The sequence below is a fragment of the Malurus melanocephalus genome, unplaced genomic scaffold (genome assembly GCF_030028575.1).
Source record: "Malurus melanocephalus ecotype Western Australia unplaced genomic scaffold, MMel_1.1 scaffold_79, whole genome shotgun sequence".
Classification (NCBI taxonomy): domain Eukaryota; kingdom Metazoa; phylum Chordata; class Aves; order Passeriformes; family Maluridae; genus Malurus; species Malurus melanocephalus.
In genome coordinates this window covers 1,093,515-1,107,130 of record NW_026623311.1, presented here as the reverse complement: position 1 = coordinate 1,107,130, position 13,616 = coordinate 1,093,515, and the positions used below count along the sequence as shown (strand labels likewise).

At 37.0% G+C, this 13,616-nt stretch overlaps 1 protein-coding gene across 7 annotated transcripts in view; it reads right to left on the bottom strand.

The window, feature by feature from the left end:
• Positions 1–13,616, bottom strand: part of TNS3 (tensin 3) — a 141,602-nt gene that overhangs the window by 72,586 nt on the left and 55,400 nt on the right. For all 7 annotated transcript variants that reach the window (XM_057367470.1, XM_057367473.1, XM_057367476.1 and 4 more), the window contains 2 exons: positions 13,074–13,139; positions 8,788–8,892 (listed from right to left, as the gene is read on the bottom strand). In XM_057367470.1, coding sequence (XP_057223453.1) covers positions 8,788–8,892; positions 13,074–13,139 — 171 coding nt within the window. The remainder of the gene's footprint in view (positions 1–8,787; positions 8,893–13,073; positions 13,140–13,616) is intronic.

Below are 13,616 nucleotides of genomic sequence, written 5' to 3'. Positions count from 1 at the left end.
TACACATATAAAAAAGGGAGATTCAGGTACACATAAGTTTAGCAGAGCTCTTTGATTTTCTAACTCACTAATTGAAATTCAAGGATTTTGCATTGGGACTCACTTGTAATTTATTTTCAAGTAACAGAGCAATAGTAGAAGCAATATGGGGTAGCTCTATGTGATAAAAATTATAGTATTTCTTGTCAAAAAGAAAAGGACTTGAACATGATCTACACATATTCAAAACAAGCACATACAATTGGAGACTGAAATATTATTGTTTATGGTTTAAACATTTTTATTAAGGACTTTTGCCTTATTATAGCAAAACTGAATAAAAAAAAAAAAGCTGCATGGAAGACCACAGCACTCTGAATGAGGCCCTGGACTGCAAGTTTATGGAGATAAGATAAAGTGACTCAGACCTGGGYTGGGGGAGGAGAACACATTCACAGGAAGATCAAGCCTAGCCCTTCAGGGTGGAGACCACAATCCCGGTTTATCTGCTGGCAGGCTTGCACAGACCCCTACACCAAAGGGGGTAGGAGGAGAGGTTTTGAGTGAGTGGTGAAAAAGCCTCTGGTCAGTGTCAGTGAATACCCATCCTTGGCTGTGCAGACAAGCCCAGCCATGGGGTCCCCCACCCCAGAAGARCCGCACCCATTTGAAGGGGAGTAGAATGGTACATTTTGAACCTTTCTAGGTTCGACCCATTTTATTCACAGAGACTTAGTTTTATTGGCTCTTCTGTGTTTACGTTGGTTCATGACATTTTTAATTGGTGTCACAGATTGATTTTTTGGAACAAACGCTCTTGTTTTAAGGGTATCCTGTCAATGAATTGCTAATTTTTATGATGGATCATTTCAGAAAAAGAAAACAAGGTACCTTTCTACCTGTCTGACCCTCTCTGACTCTTTTGCTTTTCTCTTTTTAAGTAAAGTGCACGTTGTAACTTTGTGACACACAAGATGCTCTGGAGGTGTAATTCGAAAATTCTTTTAAGGGGCGCCTCTCTCCAGTGTTTGCAACTTTGTAGTAACTTTGGTTACATTTGCTTTGGTATAAGAGACACCTTCCCAGGGAGAGAAGTAAACTTTTGAAAATTAGCTTTACGCAGGGAAACCTCTGGGAACAATCACTCCAACGTTTGCAGTAACATAAAATATAATGCACAAGCTTTGTTTAYTTTGTTGAATTAATTTGGTGCCAGGCCATCTCCTCCAGGAATGGACAAAATGGAGTACAAAATGGAGTACAAAAATAATTGGTGTAACATCCAAGCGATTGCTGCCTGAATCACTACCCGGCTGGTGGGGCCAGAGTTAAAAAAGGCAAAGCCATCACCTGCTGCTGAACTTGATTATCAAAGGCTTCACAGAGAGCTTTGAAATATAAATGAGACAGAATTTTACAGGGAAAACTGAAGTTTTAAAACCCATAACATTCTCTGAAACATGGTCTTATAGCTCAAACTTTCTCCGTTTAGTAGAGAAATTGAGAGAATGTAACAAAACTGTTCTGCTAAAGAACAAAACGTTTTCATTGAGATCTGGTAACAAGGAAGTAGCACATCGAACCTGACTTGAAACTGGCAAGGGGCAGCAAAATACTACCAAACAGTGCCACGTATAGCTACYGAAAAATCAAAATTTGGCCATAAGCCTGGTGAAATTGAAATCCAGTCAATAAAATGCAATGGAATACCAAAAAGACTGGGTGAAGAGCAAAATTACAACCACTGGAGTAAAAGGAGCGAATGTGATCTAGGAAACTGATAAGGGTAATTGCTCCAGGGTGATAGCCTGCTGAAAAAACTGGGGGGAAAAAAGGCAGTTTAAATGCCTAAAGCACTCCCTAATCTACAGATTGCAAGTCTTGCAAAAGTTTTAAAAGCAATCTCACTCCCTYGGACAAATATGAAATCAGCTGGAGAAAACTGAAAAGCCCACTGAAAAACTGTGTGACAAAACAAAGAATAAAAGCTAAAACCCCACCTAAATAATAATTTGATGCAGTTAACAACCTGTTTCACTCAAGGCATACTTTGCCGGGGAAGTTTCCTTTCTCTTTCTACRAATTCCATACATCCCTACACTGAAGGTAATTAGAATGAATTTAGGAGCAGGAACACTGCCTAGATGCAGATTCACGCCTAGCTGTTATAACCATTTCTTCACGCAAGGTTCTGTCACGTTGTGTTACTTACAAGAAAATTTTGCTTTAATATCAGTCTGTGATGGGCTGCATTTTTACATTTTTTTATAGGAGCCTACCAACAGATGAGCTGGAGCTGTGTGAGAACCAATGGAACTTTTAGATCGAGACTATAATTGCTTGCATTGTCCATTTGTTAATGYTTGTAATTTGTGCTTTCACTCCAAATTACTTGGTGGGAGATCAAGTATCAGTCAAAGCATTTTATGTTGTTAAGTTTGATTTCTTTTGCCAAGCTTGTTTTATCTTTCCACAGAAAAAACAGTATGACAAAAAGTCTTATAAATGTGTACTTTCTTTCAACAAGTATTTCTATATATATGAAATCATGCACATATGTATGTGTATGTGTATGTGTATATGTATATATGTATATGTATATGTATATGTATATGTATATGTATATGTATATGTATATGTATATGTATATGTATATGTATATGTATATGTATATGTATTGGCCGCCCCAGTTTCACCTCGGAAGACTTCAGAATTATTGTAATTTGATTCAATTTTTTTAAGAGTTCTTAATTAATGAACTAAAGAATCCTAACAGAACTCAAAACAAATGTTTCACAGAAAACCGAAGTCCCCCTTCCTAAACCAGGAAGGATAGCTATGAACTGCAAATATTATATGAAAACAAAAACCTTCTACCAACTTTTAAGCATACCTATACATCTCTGATGTACTGCTGAGTTTCCTATGTTCTAGAAGAGCATTTTCATATTATCTCACTTTTTAAATTATGTTAATAAGTGTGGTAACCCTAACACACCCTGCTCCACACATGATTCTTAGTTATGGGTGCAGAGTGTAATTACRGCAATTTGCTCACTAAAAATCAAAAGAAATAAAAGTTTCTTAGGGTAATACAACTAAATGTAGAAGTATTTTTTTTTCTTTTTTCATTTTTTAATCCCACCAATAATAAAGATRCAAAATTAAATTACAATAGTACTATAATCTATTCCCTGAAAACCAGAAAATAGACCTGATGTAAAAATGTAGGATAAAAGGAAAAAYTATATTTCAATAGAACTAGACAGGCGAAGTTCTGAAGCTCAGCTTAGCACTTAAGCAAACACCCAAGACTTTCAATTAAGTGTTCAGTATATCTTATGACATATTCCAAAAAGAGACAAAAAAGTAACTTTGAATCAGTAAATCCTTTTAAAGTCTGGCCCCTAGCTGCACTTAACTGTTGGCTTCCATCTGACCTATCCAAAATACTACAATAATTTTCTTTTTGGTAATGAAAAAAAAAAACCCAAAAGCAAACACAACCAAAAATCCCAAACCCCCGATGCACGAGTCTAGAGAAAATACATTCTATATCAATCTTCGCTTATCAAGCATAATCTTGAAAACACCTGGGTGAAATTATATTTACTCCCTAACATACTGAGGTACAAAAAATTTAAGACACAGTACTGTTACAATTAATGATGTTTTAATGAAGAAGGAAAAGCCTATTGCTGCACACTTAGAAATGAAACCTTGTAATCCTATGCTTGCATGCAGTGTTTCTAACATGCAAAAGAAACCATTATATTCATTTTTTTCTTTTTGTCAGCCTCATGATTAAGCAGACTAACTAGTACATTAAGTAGATTATTTATGTTAAAAAACAGAATATACTAAACTTCAGCAAATAGAAGAATTAAGTTTACGCAGAGAAAAATCAATTAAAAGCAGACACTCCACAATGTTTCAGATACTGTTTCAAGCTGGCAGCATTTTGTAGTGTAAATTGGTCTATCTTCTATAAACTTCTCTATTTTTACAGTCAGATAGAGGGGAATTGATGGAGGACATCTTTTTATCCATACCTTCTACCAAATTTCTTTTTGTCTCAAAAAAATACGGCATCCTACTGGTGACTAAACCTGGAATCAACATTTATTCACTAGGAATTTGTTATTCAGCTTCACTCACCAGAAATGGTATCAAAGCTACCGTTTTCTTTGGTAGTCATTTGCATTCCTCTTAAGGTACCAAAACCAAGCAGTTTTACCTCAACCTTTGAGTTTTGTAATACTGTGGGGGCCCTCTGGGAAAAACAAGTGTTTAATGACATAAGAGGGCACCTCCTTACTGAATAGCTATTTACTTTGTATTGAAGAGGAGAAAATAATTTCAATAATAGTCAAACATCCCATCTCATCACATGACATGGGTGCATACCAGMATGTTGGCTATTTATTGCCTTCATGGAGACATTAATTACCTACATGGAGACACTTCTGAGATACTTTMCCTTATGGAAAGAAAAAAAGCAGGAATAAACCAGTTTACCAATATTTGGCAATTTTWGACCAATTGTTGTTGATTACACTTACAAAAGGCTAGAAAATTCACAAAGCCACACTCTTGAGATACAGGAATTTGGATTCACTCAGCCCTACCCTATTTGGATTAAATTTAAATCATCAATTTTTTGCCAAAGCTGTTTCTGTTCTAATTATCAAACATTGCTGAGCAAGCAAACATATTTTGCTAGGAAACAAACAGCAAGTTGTTGTTGAGAAAGAAACTTAAGTGTCTGCTTCATAAAGACTGAATCAAAGCCCTTCATTTGTCATTTTAAGCAATTTCTAACATGCATATGTGCTTCTCTTTCCACAGACTGTAGAGGTGGAAGACAAAAGAGTGCAGAGGGATTTAGTGGTTGTTAAAATAAGAGAAATGTCTTAAAATGGAACACTGAACAAAGAATCACATGTATTTCTGTTGCCAATCCACTGAATTCACTCAAACTAAAACAAATATTATTTTGGCCAACAGTAAACTTTGGGTTTACCAGTTTTCTTTGTTAAAAATAAAAAATTAAAATCCTGTATCTCAACCAACTGAATGCCACACACACAAATGTAATTTTTTCTCTAGAATAATTTTAGTATGCTATCAGAAAGCAGTCAGACAATGAAAAAGAAAGAGCATTCATCTGTTCTTCCAATAACTCACCTTTTCTATTAAAATTATTTTATGTTCTTTGGCAATATATATTGTTTTAATATCTATTTATTTTAGTATCTCTCTTTTTTAATCTGATTTAACTTTCAGAATACCTCAGATCCCAGGATTTTATAGGATCTCCTGGCAGGTTTCACATCAACTCATGGTTCCAATTCAAAAGAGACTTGCATTTTCAGCAGGAGGGAAGTATTTAACAATAGTATCTCTTATGCAGTATGCCATGTAAAATCCTGGAACTTATCACTGAATACTAAAAAAAAACCTCAACAAAAGACAAGTCAAACCTTTACCATTTACCTCATCCCTCTGGTTTGGGCTGGGGGGAGCTTTTTTCAAAACTATTTGTCATTCTGTATTAGAGAGAGATTTTGGAAGATACTACATTTGTGTTACATCGTGCTGTTTTGCAACAAATGAACAACGTTCTGGAAATCCATATGAATCTATTGTATGTTAAGTGATACTTCAAAGAAAAAAAAAAGAGTGCTCACAAAGATCAAAAGTAATTTATGTTCCTTCCTATCGCAAAAGTCCTTCCTGACTTCAAAAATACAGGAAAAGCAATGGCAACTATGTCAGACTTCTACAGYGCAGTAGGAAGATCGGATTCCTCTGGTTCCAATCCTACACTCCATCGCATACTTYCATATCAGCGTAACAAAAGCCTCTGGTGCTGATGTACTGCTCAAGGAGGAGAAAATCTGATACAAATTGAAAATTAAGAACTTTATATAATTTTCCATCTCTTATGGAGGACCAGCTCCCAAAGGATCTGAAAAGAAACAGTATTTATAAGAAGAAACGCAAATAATTTATTGCTTTCCAATTGTCAAAATTCCTTAAGAATATTAAAAATGAGGGATCAGGAACTAAATTCAGATAGCAAACTCCATAACCTGGCTACATGCAACATCTATATACACAATTGTATTAACAAAAAGTTCAATACCATGTAAATGGCAATTGCTTATGTCCATAATACCATATCATGCCAGCAAATCAAGACACTTTGTGCATATTTTTCTTTTATCATGTCTTTCCATCTTTTGCTCTTTTGGTAATAAAGCCAGATAGTTGTACCATTTCAAAAGAGATACTACCATCTTATTCATTTCTAATTTCTATTTTAACACATCAACTTGGGAATAGCTAATCCACACACATATACCTATAAAGCAGCTCATGTTCACAAAGCCATGCTGTAGCCATCCTGACCACCTTGGTAAGCCATTTCAAAGGCCTACTTTTTTTTTTTAATTAACAAAAAGGTGTATAACTGTAAGAATCATCTGTCACACTAACATTTTGTACTATTCCTACTGAAATTCCCATGGGAAAATAGGTACAAATAAAACCATGAAGACAAGTTCATACCTAAGGCTAGGGGTTTAACTTGAACTGTAACTAATGTAAAGAACTGAAAAAAGCACTCTGTATGAGACTTCACTGCATCTTAAAGAAACCACCACTGTCACACATTTTCGAATGCAAATGCACGATGTCTTGCACCTTAACATTTTCTGAAGTGTAGAATAGACTCCCTCTCAGACTTCAGGCTTATAGCTAAAGGCCTTAGATTCTAACTTTTTTAACTTTGATCACATTCTGGATGTGAAATCAGCATCTCCTCTTAATGGTCTCTMACCTGTAGTGAAAACTAGGATGCAGTATGCATTTTTAATGCATAAGCATGGTACTGAGCATCTGCACAAACCATAAAGAGAAGCCTGTCTTGGCGTTTATAAATCTTACACAGAAGATGACCCAACTGCACTATATTTACCTTAAGCAGCAGATGAAGCTTAAACTTGTGTTAAGTAAGTTTCCCATCCTTAAGAGAAGAATATAGCTCTCCCTCTGTATATTCTTTAGCTCCTTGTGATCTTTGGCCCAGCCTATGCAGAGATATTGCTCTGTCTGCAATTCCATTATGGAATATCATAGGGCAACAATCTGCCTCATAAATATTTACTTGGAAAAAGAGTAACTGGATACATCTATTCWTATGGTTGATTTTCTAGGTTCAATTCAAGTGATTTTTTTGCAGATTACAACGGAATTCTCAATATCTRCGTTAACACATCACATTTCTGTTCTATCTCAGATAATTAAAAAAGAGACCTGCACACAAATCAGATATAAAAACCTATTAAGTGGCACATGTGACATCTGAACAGCAGGCAAACAAGCTAACTGCACTTATGAATGGTCTTTGACCAATTCTTCTAGAAGACATGAGCAGCATACAGACTGTATCATTCAACATAGTGCTGCCTGCCTACTTCTCTGCTTTCAATTTCCTGTACTGATGTAGTTACCTACAATGCAATGCATGAGGATGGGAAGGTCACACCCATCTAGCCAATCAATCTAAGCAATTAAAAAATATTTTACATCAATACATTGTTTGTTGAGGGCTAGGTATATACAAAGGAAGGGGGAAGGGATTATATGGGGAGGAAGGGAAAGGAATCATAAATTATAGGGAAACATCATGGGTAGGAATTAAGACATCACCTCCAGTCCAGATTCAGTCTCTCTCATGTTACTCCTTCTAAAAAAACACTGCAGAGTCTCATCCAACTCTGATGACTCTCTGTGAAGTGCTCTAGCTGCCACATGCAATGACTGTTCTCCTTCCACCCTCTATATTCCCCCAGTTTTCTGTAGATTGGCGTCTGCTGTGCATTAGGAAATACTCCTACTATACGAGTGAGCAAGAGGAAGAAGGGCAAGCTCATAGTAAGCTTCTGCCCTMACTGATGTGGTCATCAGACGGTCAACGCTAAATCCAGATTATTAATATCAACTGAAACCCTACCTAGAGAGCAGCTAATTAAGTATCCTAGCTTTGTGTTTCTTTCATTGCATAACAGGAGAGGTACAAAAACAAGAACTTTGGCATCCATTCAATATCTTATCTTAAGTTTTTACTTGCAACAATATCGGGCTTGCATGTGTAACTGAAGTATGCAGCCACAGGTGAAATATTCTGAGTCCTTACATGAAAAGTGTATCCATTAAAAGCACAGCATTCACTCAGGCAAAACATCAGGAGAGCATCCACACTGCAGTCCGAATCTGAAGGCAGCTACAGGAGGTTTTCATCTTATGTATTTGCCAGCTGATTACAGAAAAAAAAAYCTAAAAAACTGGGTACATTTATGAGGGAAGACATGCAAATAGGCACTTCTTTCATTGTTTGTTTACAAACGGCCTAGTGCATTTTCTGAAATACTCCAGATAATGTAGCAACCAAAAGCTACAAACTCACCATGTAATTTTGTTGTTCTTAAAATTYTATATTAGAATTCCAACTAGAAATTCTGAACAAAGGAAAGAAAGGTCTTTACACAAATTTACAAGTAATAAAGTAAGTTGTATCAATCAGCTATGTCAGTTTATTCCGTGTATTGACAGGAATCTCACTTTACTAGTACACTTTCCTTCCTRAATTAGAACTCCTAATGCTAAATAGGGAAGGGTAGACAGCTACTTAACACATCAGTACAGTGGCATTAGCTTCCAGCAAATTATGTCTCCTTTCTTCTTTCATTCAGAACAGCTGTTAAAGGTTTTACTTTGCTCTAATGTGACAAAATTACTCACCTTCCTCATCCGGGCCCATATTTTCATAGGAATCCCAGCGTATTAGTGGGTCTGATGTATTGTAATCAACTACTACTCCATGGTCATTCTGAAGATGCTCACATCCTAAAATGAAACACACATTTGAGACCAAAAATTATTATGGTCACATATGTAATTATATACATACACAGATTTATGTATGTGGCCTTCTGACAGAAGTTTGYTCCCCAAATGGTAATATTCTGAAATGTAAGAAGTAGCAAGAGGGGAAGAAAGGTTAAATAAAACAAGTTTTTTTAAAGCTTTATCATTCAGGGAATTTTCTCTTGAGCATTTTGATTATGAGGTAGGCTGATAACTTGGATCCCTAAACACAAATAACACAGATGATCCACCCAGCCCTACAGGGTCAGACATGATAAAGAACTTTTGAGAATGAAACCATGAGTATCTATAAAGGTATGGTACTAAAGGAATGATAAAATTAGTTTTTGCTACAGGTTTCATTCTGATTCATACAGATTATTATTCTGATACCACAGCAATTTATCACTAACAATGAATAGGGAGAGCTGAAAACTTTAACACCGTGTCCCTTTCAGTTTCCCCAATGGTGCCAGCTCTGCAGAACCTGAGCCTAGACAGCTGGCTTTCAATGTGTTTTCTGCATTTAAGTACGCCTTGCCAAATTATACCTGGAATTTTCAGCAGTAATCCATGTTTCTTGCCCATAACATAGCATTAAATAATGTTCCGGTATTAAATGGATACATTGGAGAATTTAGGTGTAGTCCCGTGATTCAAAAGCAAAGTATAAGCAGCAAGAATTGACCTGGCTTTGATACTGATACAAATCAAACAGACTTTTTTTCTCCTCTGTCTAGATTAGGGCACAAATAAATCCTCAGTTATCAAACTTTTGGCTGTACCTACAGAAGGAAGTCCTACTGTAAATTGTTCTAAAGCAGCAGTATTATGCACTGTGACTTCTAAAACAAAAAAAATACAACTAGGACAAGAATGCTATCGTCCTGTATTCCTCTACAACCTGGAAAAAAAATATCTGTGGAGATTTCTGATGACACTTGTCACAAGGCAGATTTATTAACTTTATTATTAAATATTCAGGAATCTTATATTCTTGGAAACCATGTTCTTTCTCAAAAACATGACAGTCAGTTATGTTTTAGACTATGTCCAGTTTAAAGTTACAGAATACAAGTACATTTGTAAAGTGAAACAAATTCAGGGGACATGACTAGGGTCAGGACTGAAAGACTCTGCCTGTGAGCAATGGCTGAGGGATCAGGGCTTATTCAGTCTGGAGGTAGGRTGGTGTCTTGTTTTGAAAGACAGGTATTTGCCAATGAAGGCGGGGACCCCTCTTGGAGTGGTGGATATGACCCCCCTTCCCTCTGAATTATTATAGCTTTGAAAAAATCACGGGCTTTCAGGCAAGAATATGGATAAAAGGGAATAACAGTTTTTACTAATATGTATAAAAAGGTGAAACAAGCAACAACAATAGCAACAACCAGCCCAGTCCCAAACCCAATGACAGCTTCACACCCACACCCTCCCCTTTGGTGCAGTTACAGTCCCAGTCAGCAGGGGCGCTGTTGGCTCCCGGCTGGGCAGGGCGGGTGCGATGATTCCCCGGCGGCTGCAGGGGACGCTGTAGCACGGGTCCCGGCTGGCTCAGATCTCCATRTCGCCAATGGTGGACACAAAATGGCAGAGGTGCATGGAGAAAAGTTCCTCTGCAAACTCACAGCAGAAACGCCAATCTCGGTGCTCCTCTGGACAGCACAAAACACCAGGACGGCAAAGAGACGAGCAGAATCCCGTGGCTGAGAGATGGGATGGAGCAGGACTGAACCCCTGAAGCTGGAATCTCAGGGGGTCCCCAACAAGGCACAGGGGAGAAGATCACAGTGCACCAAAAAGAGGAACCAACGAGCGGAGATGCTGGGCTCTGCAGAAAAAGAGCAGTCGAGCTCTCCCCTCGCAGGTAGCAGGTTGAYCTCCTTCTCTCATCCAAGCAGTGCAGGAAGTGAAGTCATCCTCGACCACACAAACACACACTCCCTCCCAGTGCTTAGAAAGATCGTTTAGGTGGGGCATAGGTCTTATTGTCTTCACTAATCACCCAGCCATCAAAAGGATGACCTGGCAATCAGTGTATCCCAGCAACAAAAYGGGAAAGAAAAATTCCCCAAGAAAGGAAACAAAGGGGAAATCTTAACCCACAACAGATGGTCTTGACAGGGACCTGATAGCAGCTTCCTAAAGGCGATAGAGGAGACAGCCAAGTCAGAGCAAGGCAGAAAGACAAGGATCAGGCAAAATTTGAATCTAGATAAATTTAGAGTCAATATAAGGAAAAAATAAATACACTGTGAGGACAGTCAGATACTAGAATAGCCCACCCACTGAGGCTGTGACGCCTCTGCCCTCGAAGTTTTTCACGATTTGACTGGACAAAGCTCTGGGCAACCTGGTCTGATCTCACACATGAGCCCACTTTCAGCAGGATGATGGACTATTGATACGCTGTAGTTATTCTATAGTATTTTCAGATGTGGAAAAATTATTTTGCAGAAATCGTAAGTAAGTATTTCAGGGTGTCACCGAAAACTGGGATATAGACTSTCCAATCCATTTATAGGTTAGAAAGCCAACACTACTAGCAGTGCTGGATGCATGGGAATTTCTCCTCAAAGCATGTATCCCCAGTAAYCTAACAGATCAGGTTATATTCCTGAAATTAATACATACTCATCACATTTCCTGAATACATGCATATAATCTAATTATTTCTGTGGACTTATTTGGGTATGGTTCCAGATTTTCTCATTAATCTTTTCTTCTTGAGAGCATTTAAAACATGTGGTCAGGTAATAATGTACTTCTCTTACTATTCTATGYTCTGATACACAATCCTTGTTCTCAGAACTAAGATCTCTGCTAGCACATATTAATCACTAATATAAGTAAATAAGGAAGCATTAGCTGGCACAACACTTCTTAGTCATGGATTTAGAGAATTAACACAAGATCACATGAATCTCTGGTATTAGTACTAAGCACCGTATGGTGCAAACTGAGCATTAAACACAAATATAGGGATCATACACTATTGTGCTAAAATTAAAGAATTTTTCAATGTCTTCCAAGACTGCTGAATAYATTTCTTAAAGAAATCTGACTTGTTCAGTAAGAAAGGTGAGCTGCTCTTCCTAGTCAGTAAATTCCTCAGACAGCAATTGAATACAAACATCCAATCACTTAGAGCCTTACTTTCCAGCAGCTTGAACCCTCTTAAAAAGACCACACCTCTCATTTGTCATCTAAGGAAGGGAAACTTGAAATAGTCTTGGTCCTTTTTTAGACATGTCAGCTGGCCTGTCTCCAAKCATTTACCATACAGAAACATTCTGAACAAGTGAGACAAATTAATTCATAAAAATGGTTTTCTTATACAGTTTTCTAACAGGCTGGGTGAGATCTTTGTGCTCAGCTGTACAGAATCCAACTTCTTCCTGGCTGATGCCATAATTTTTTGAATTATCAAACTTGTGTGGAAAAAAAAGGAGGAAAACATGCAATTCACAGGACACTGAGGACAATGAATGGGAATATGCATGAGACAGACAGTTAAGGGTTTTCAATCAGTCTCAGACAGAATCCATACTTTTTGGGACAYCATAAAATGACTAAGAACACATTCATTAGCAGAATTAAACAGCAATGATCTGCCTGATCTTAAGGTTATTTGATAATTGCTACTTGCAGTAAGAACTTAAACATGCTAAAATAGAATTTYGGAAGCATGCAGAATATCCTACAAGCCAATTTCAAAGCAGAAGCATTTCCAAGAGAACTATAGTTGTATCTCTTTATGCTAAACTGAAGACAGTYCAAACTTCAATCCTGCAAACATAATCAATTATGACAATATCCAATAAAGGTTATGGAATAGGYCACTACTGTCACTTACGCTGAGCCGAACCACCTACTATCCATGTTTTCACAGATACATACATGTTTTCTGCTTGTTGTAGCAAGTGTTCTGTTACATCTTTAAAATGAAATCTGGTGACTTTTATGCTGATATAAATGCAGTCTTTATTAATTCTTTTAAATTTAAACCAATAACTAATACATCTTAATGGCAAAGTAAAATTTCAGATTTTTTTACAAGAGAAGTGGAATAAAAGAGGAAATTTTTCTTTTTTTAAAAAATGCATCTTTAAATAAGCTTAGTTTTCAAAATAAGCATATTTTTGRTTCTGTATGCTCACCTTGAATTTTCTCTGGAGTTCCTGAAAACACTAATTCCACTTTGCTATAATCAGGGAAACGGTCATCTGAGAACAAAGAATAGKATTTCAGCAAGCTGTTTCCAAGGAGAGCAGTTTCAGAGAACTCAGAAATCAGGATTCTCTATAGCTATCTATACATCCTCATCACTCTTTCCTTCTCACTTACAACTTAGTGATCTGCTTTTAAAAGTCACATTCTTTGCGCTATTCAGTTATCCAAAAAAAGACGACATAAATGCCAGCCTGAGTTTTGCTTGCTTTCTGAACAGTCAAAAGCAGAAGAAATGTACAGTACCTAACCCCCTCTATAGACAGACACAGCTTATAAAGAAAACACACCCAGAAAAATCTGAAATGTTCCCCATATTGGCTAAACCACAGAATTAGACYACAAAACTTTTGGTAGCCTTATGTTGTGTGCTGCAGGAAAATACACTTCATTTTAGTTTGCTAGCAACATAGGCTGAGGAAGGTGCAATCCTGCATATAGACGTAAGAATAAAACTGAAGTTATTATTCAGA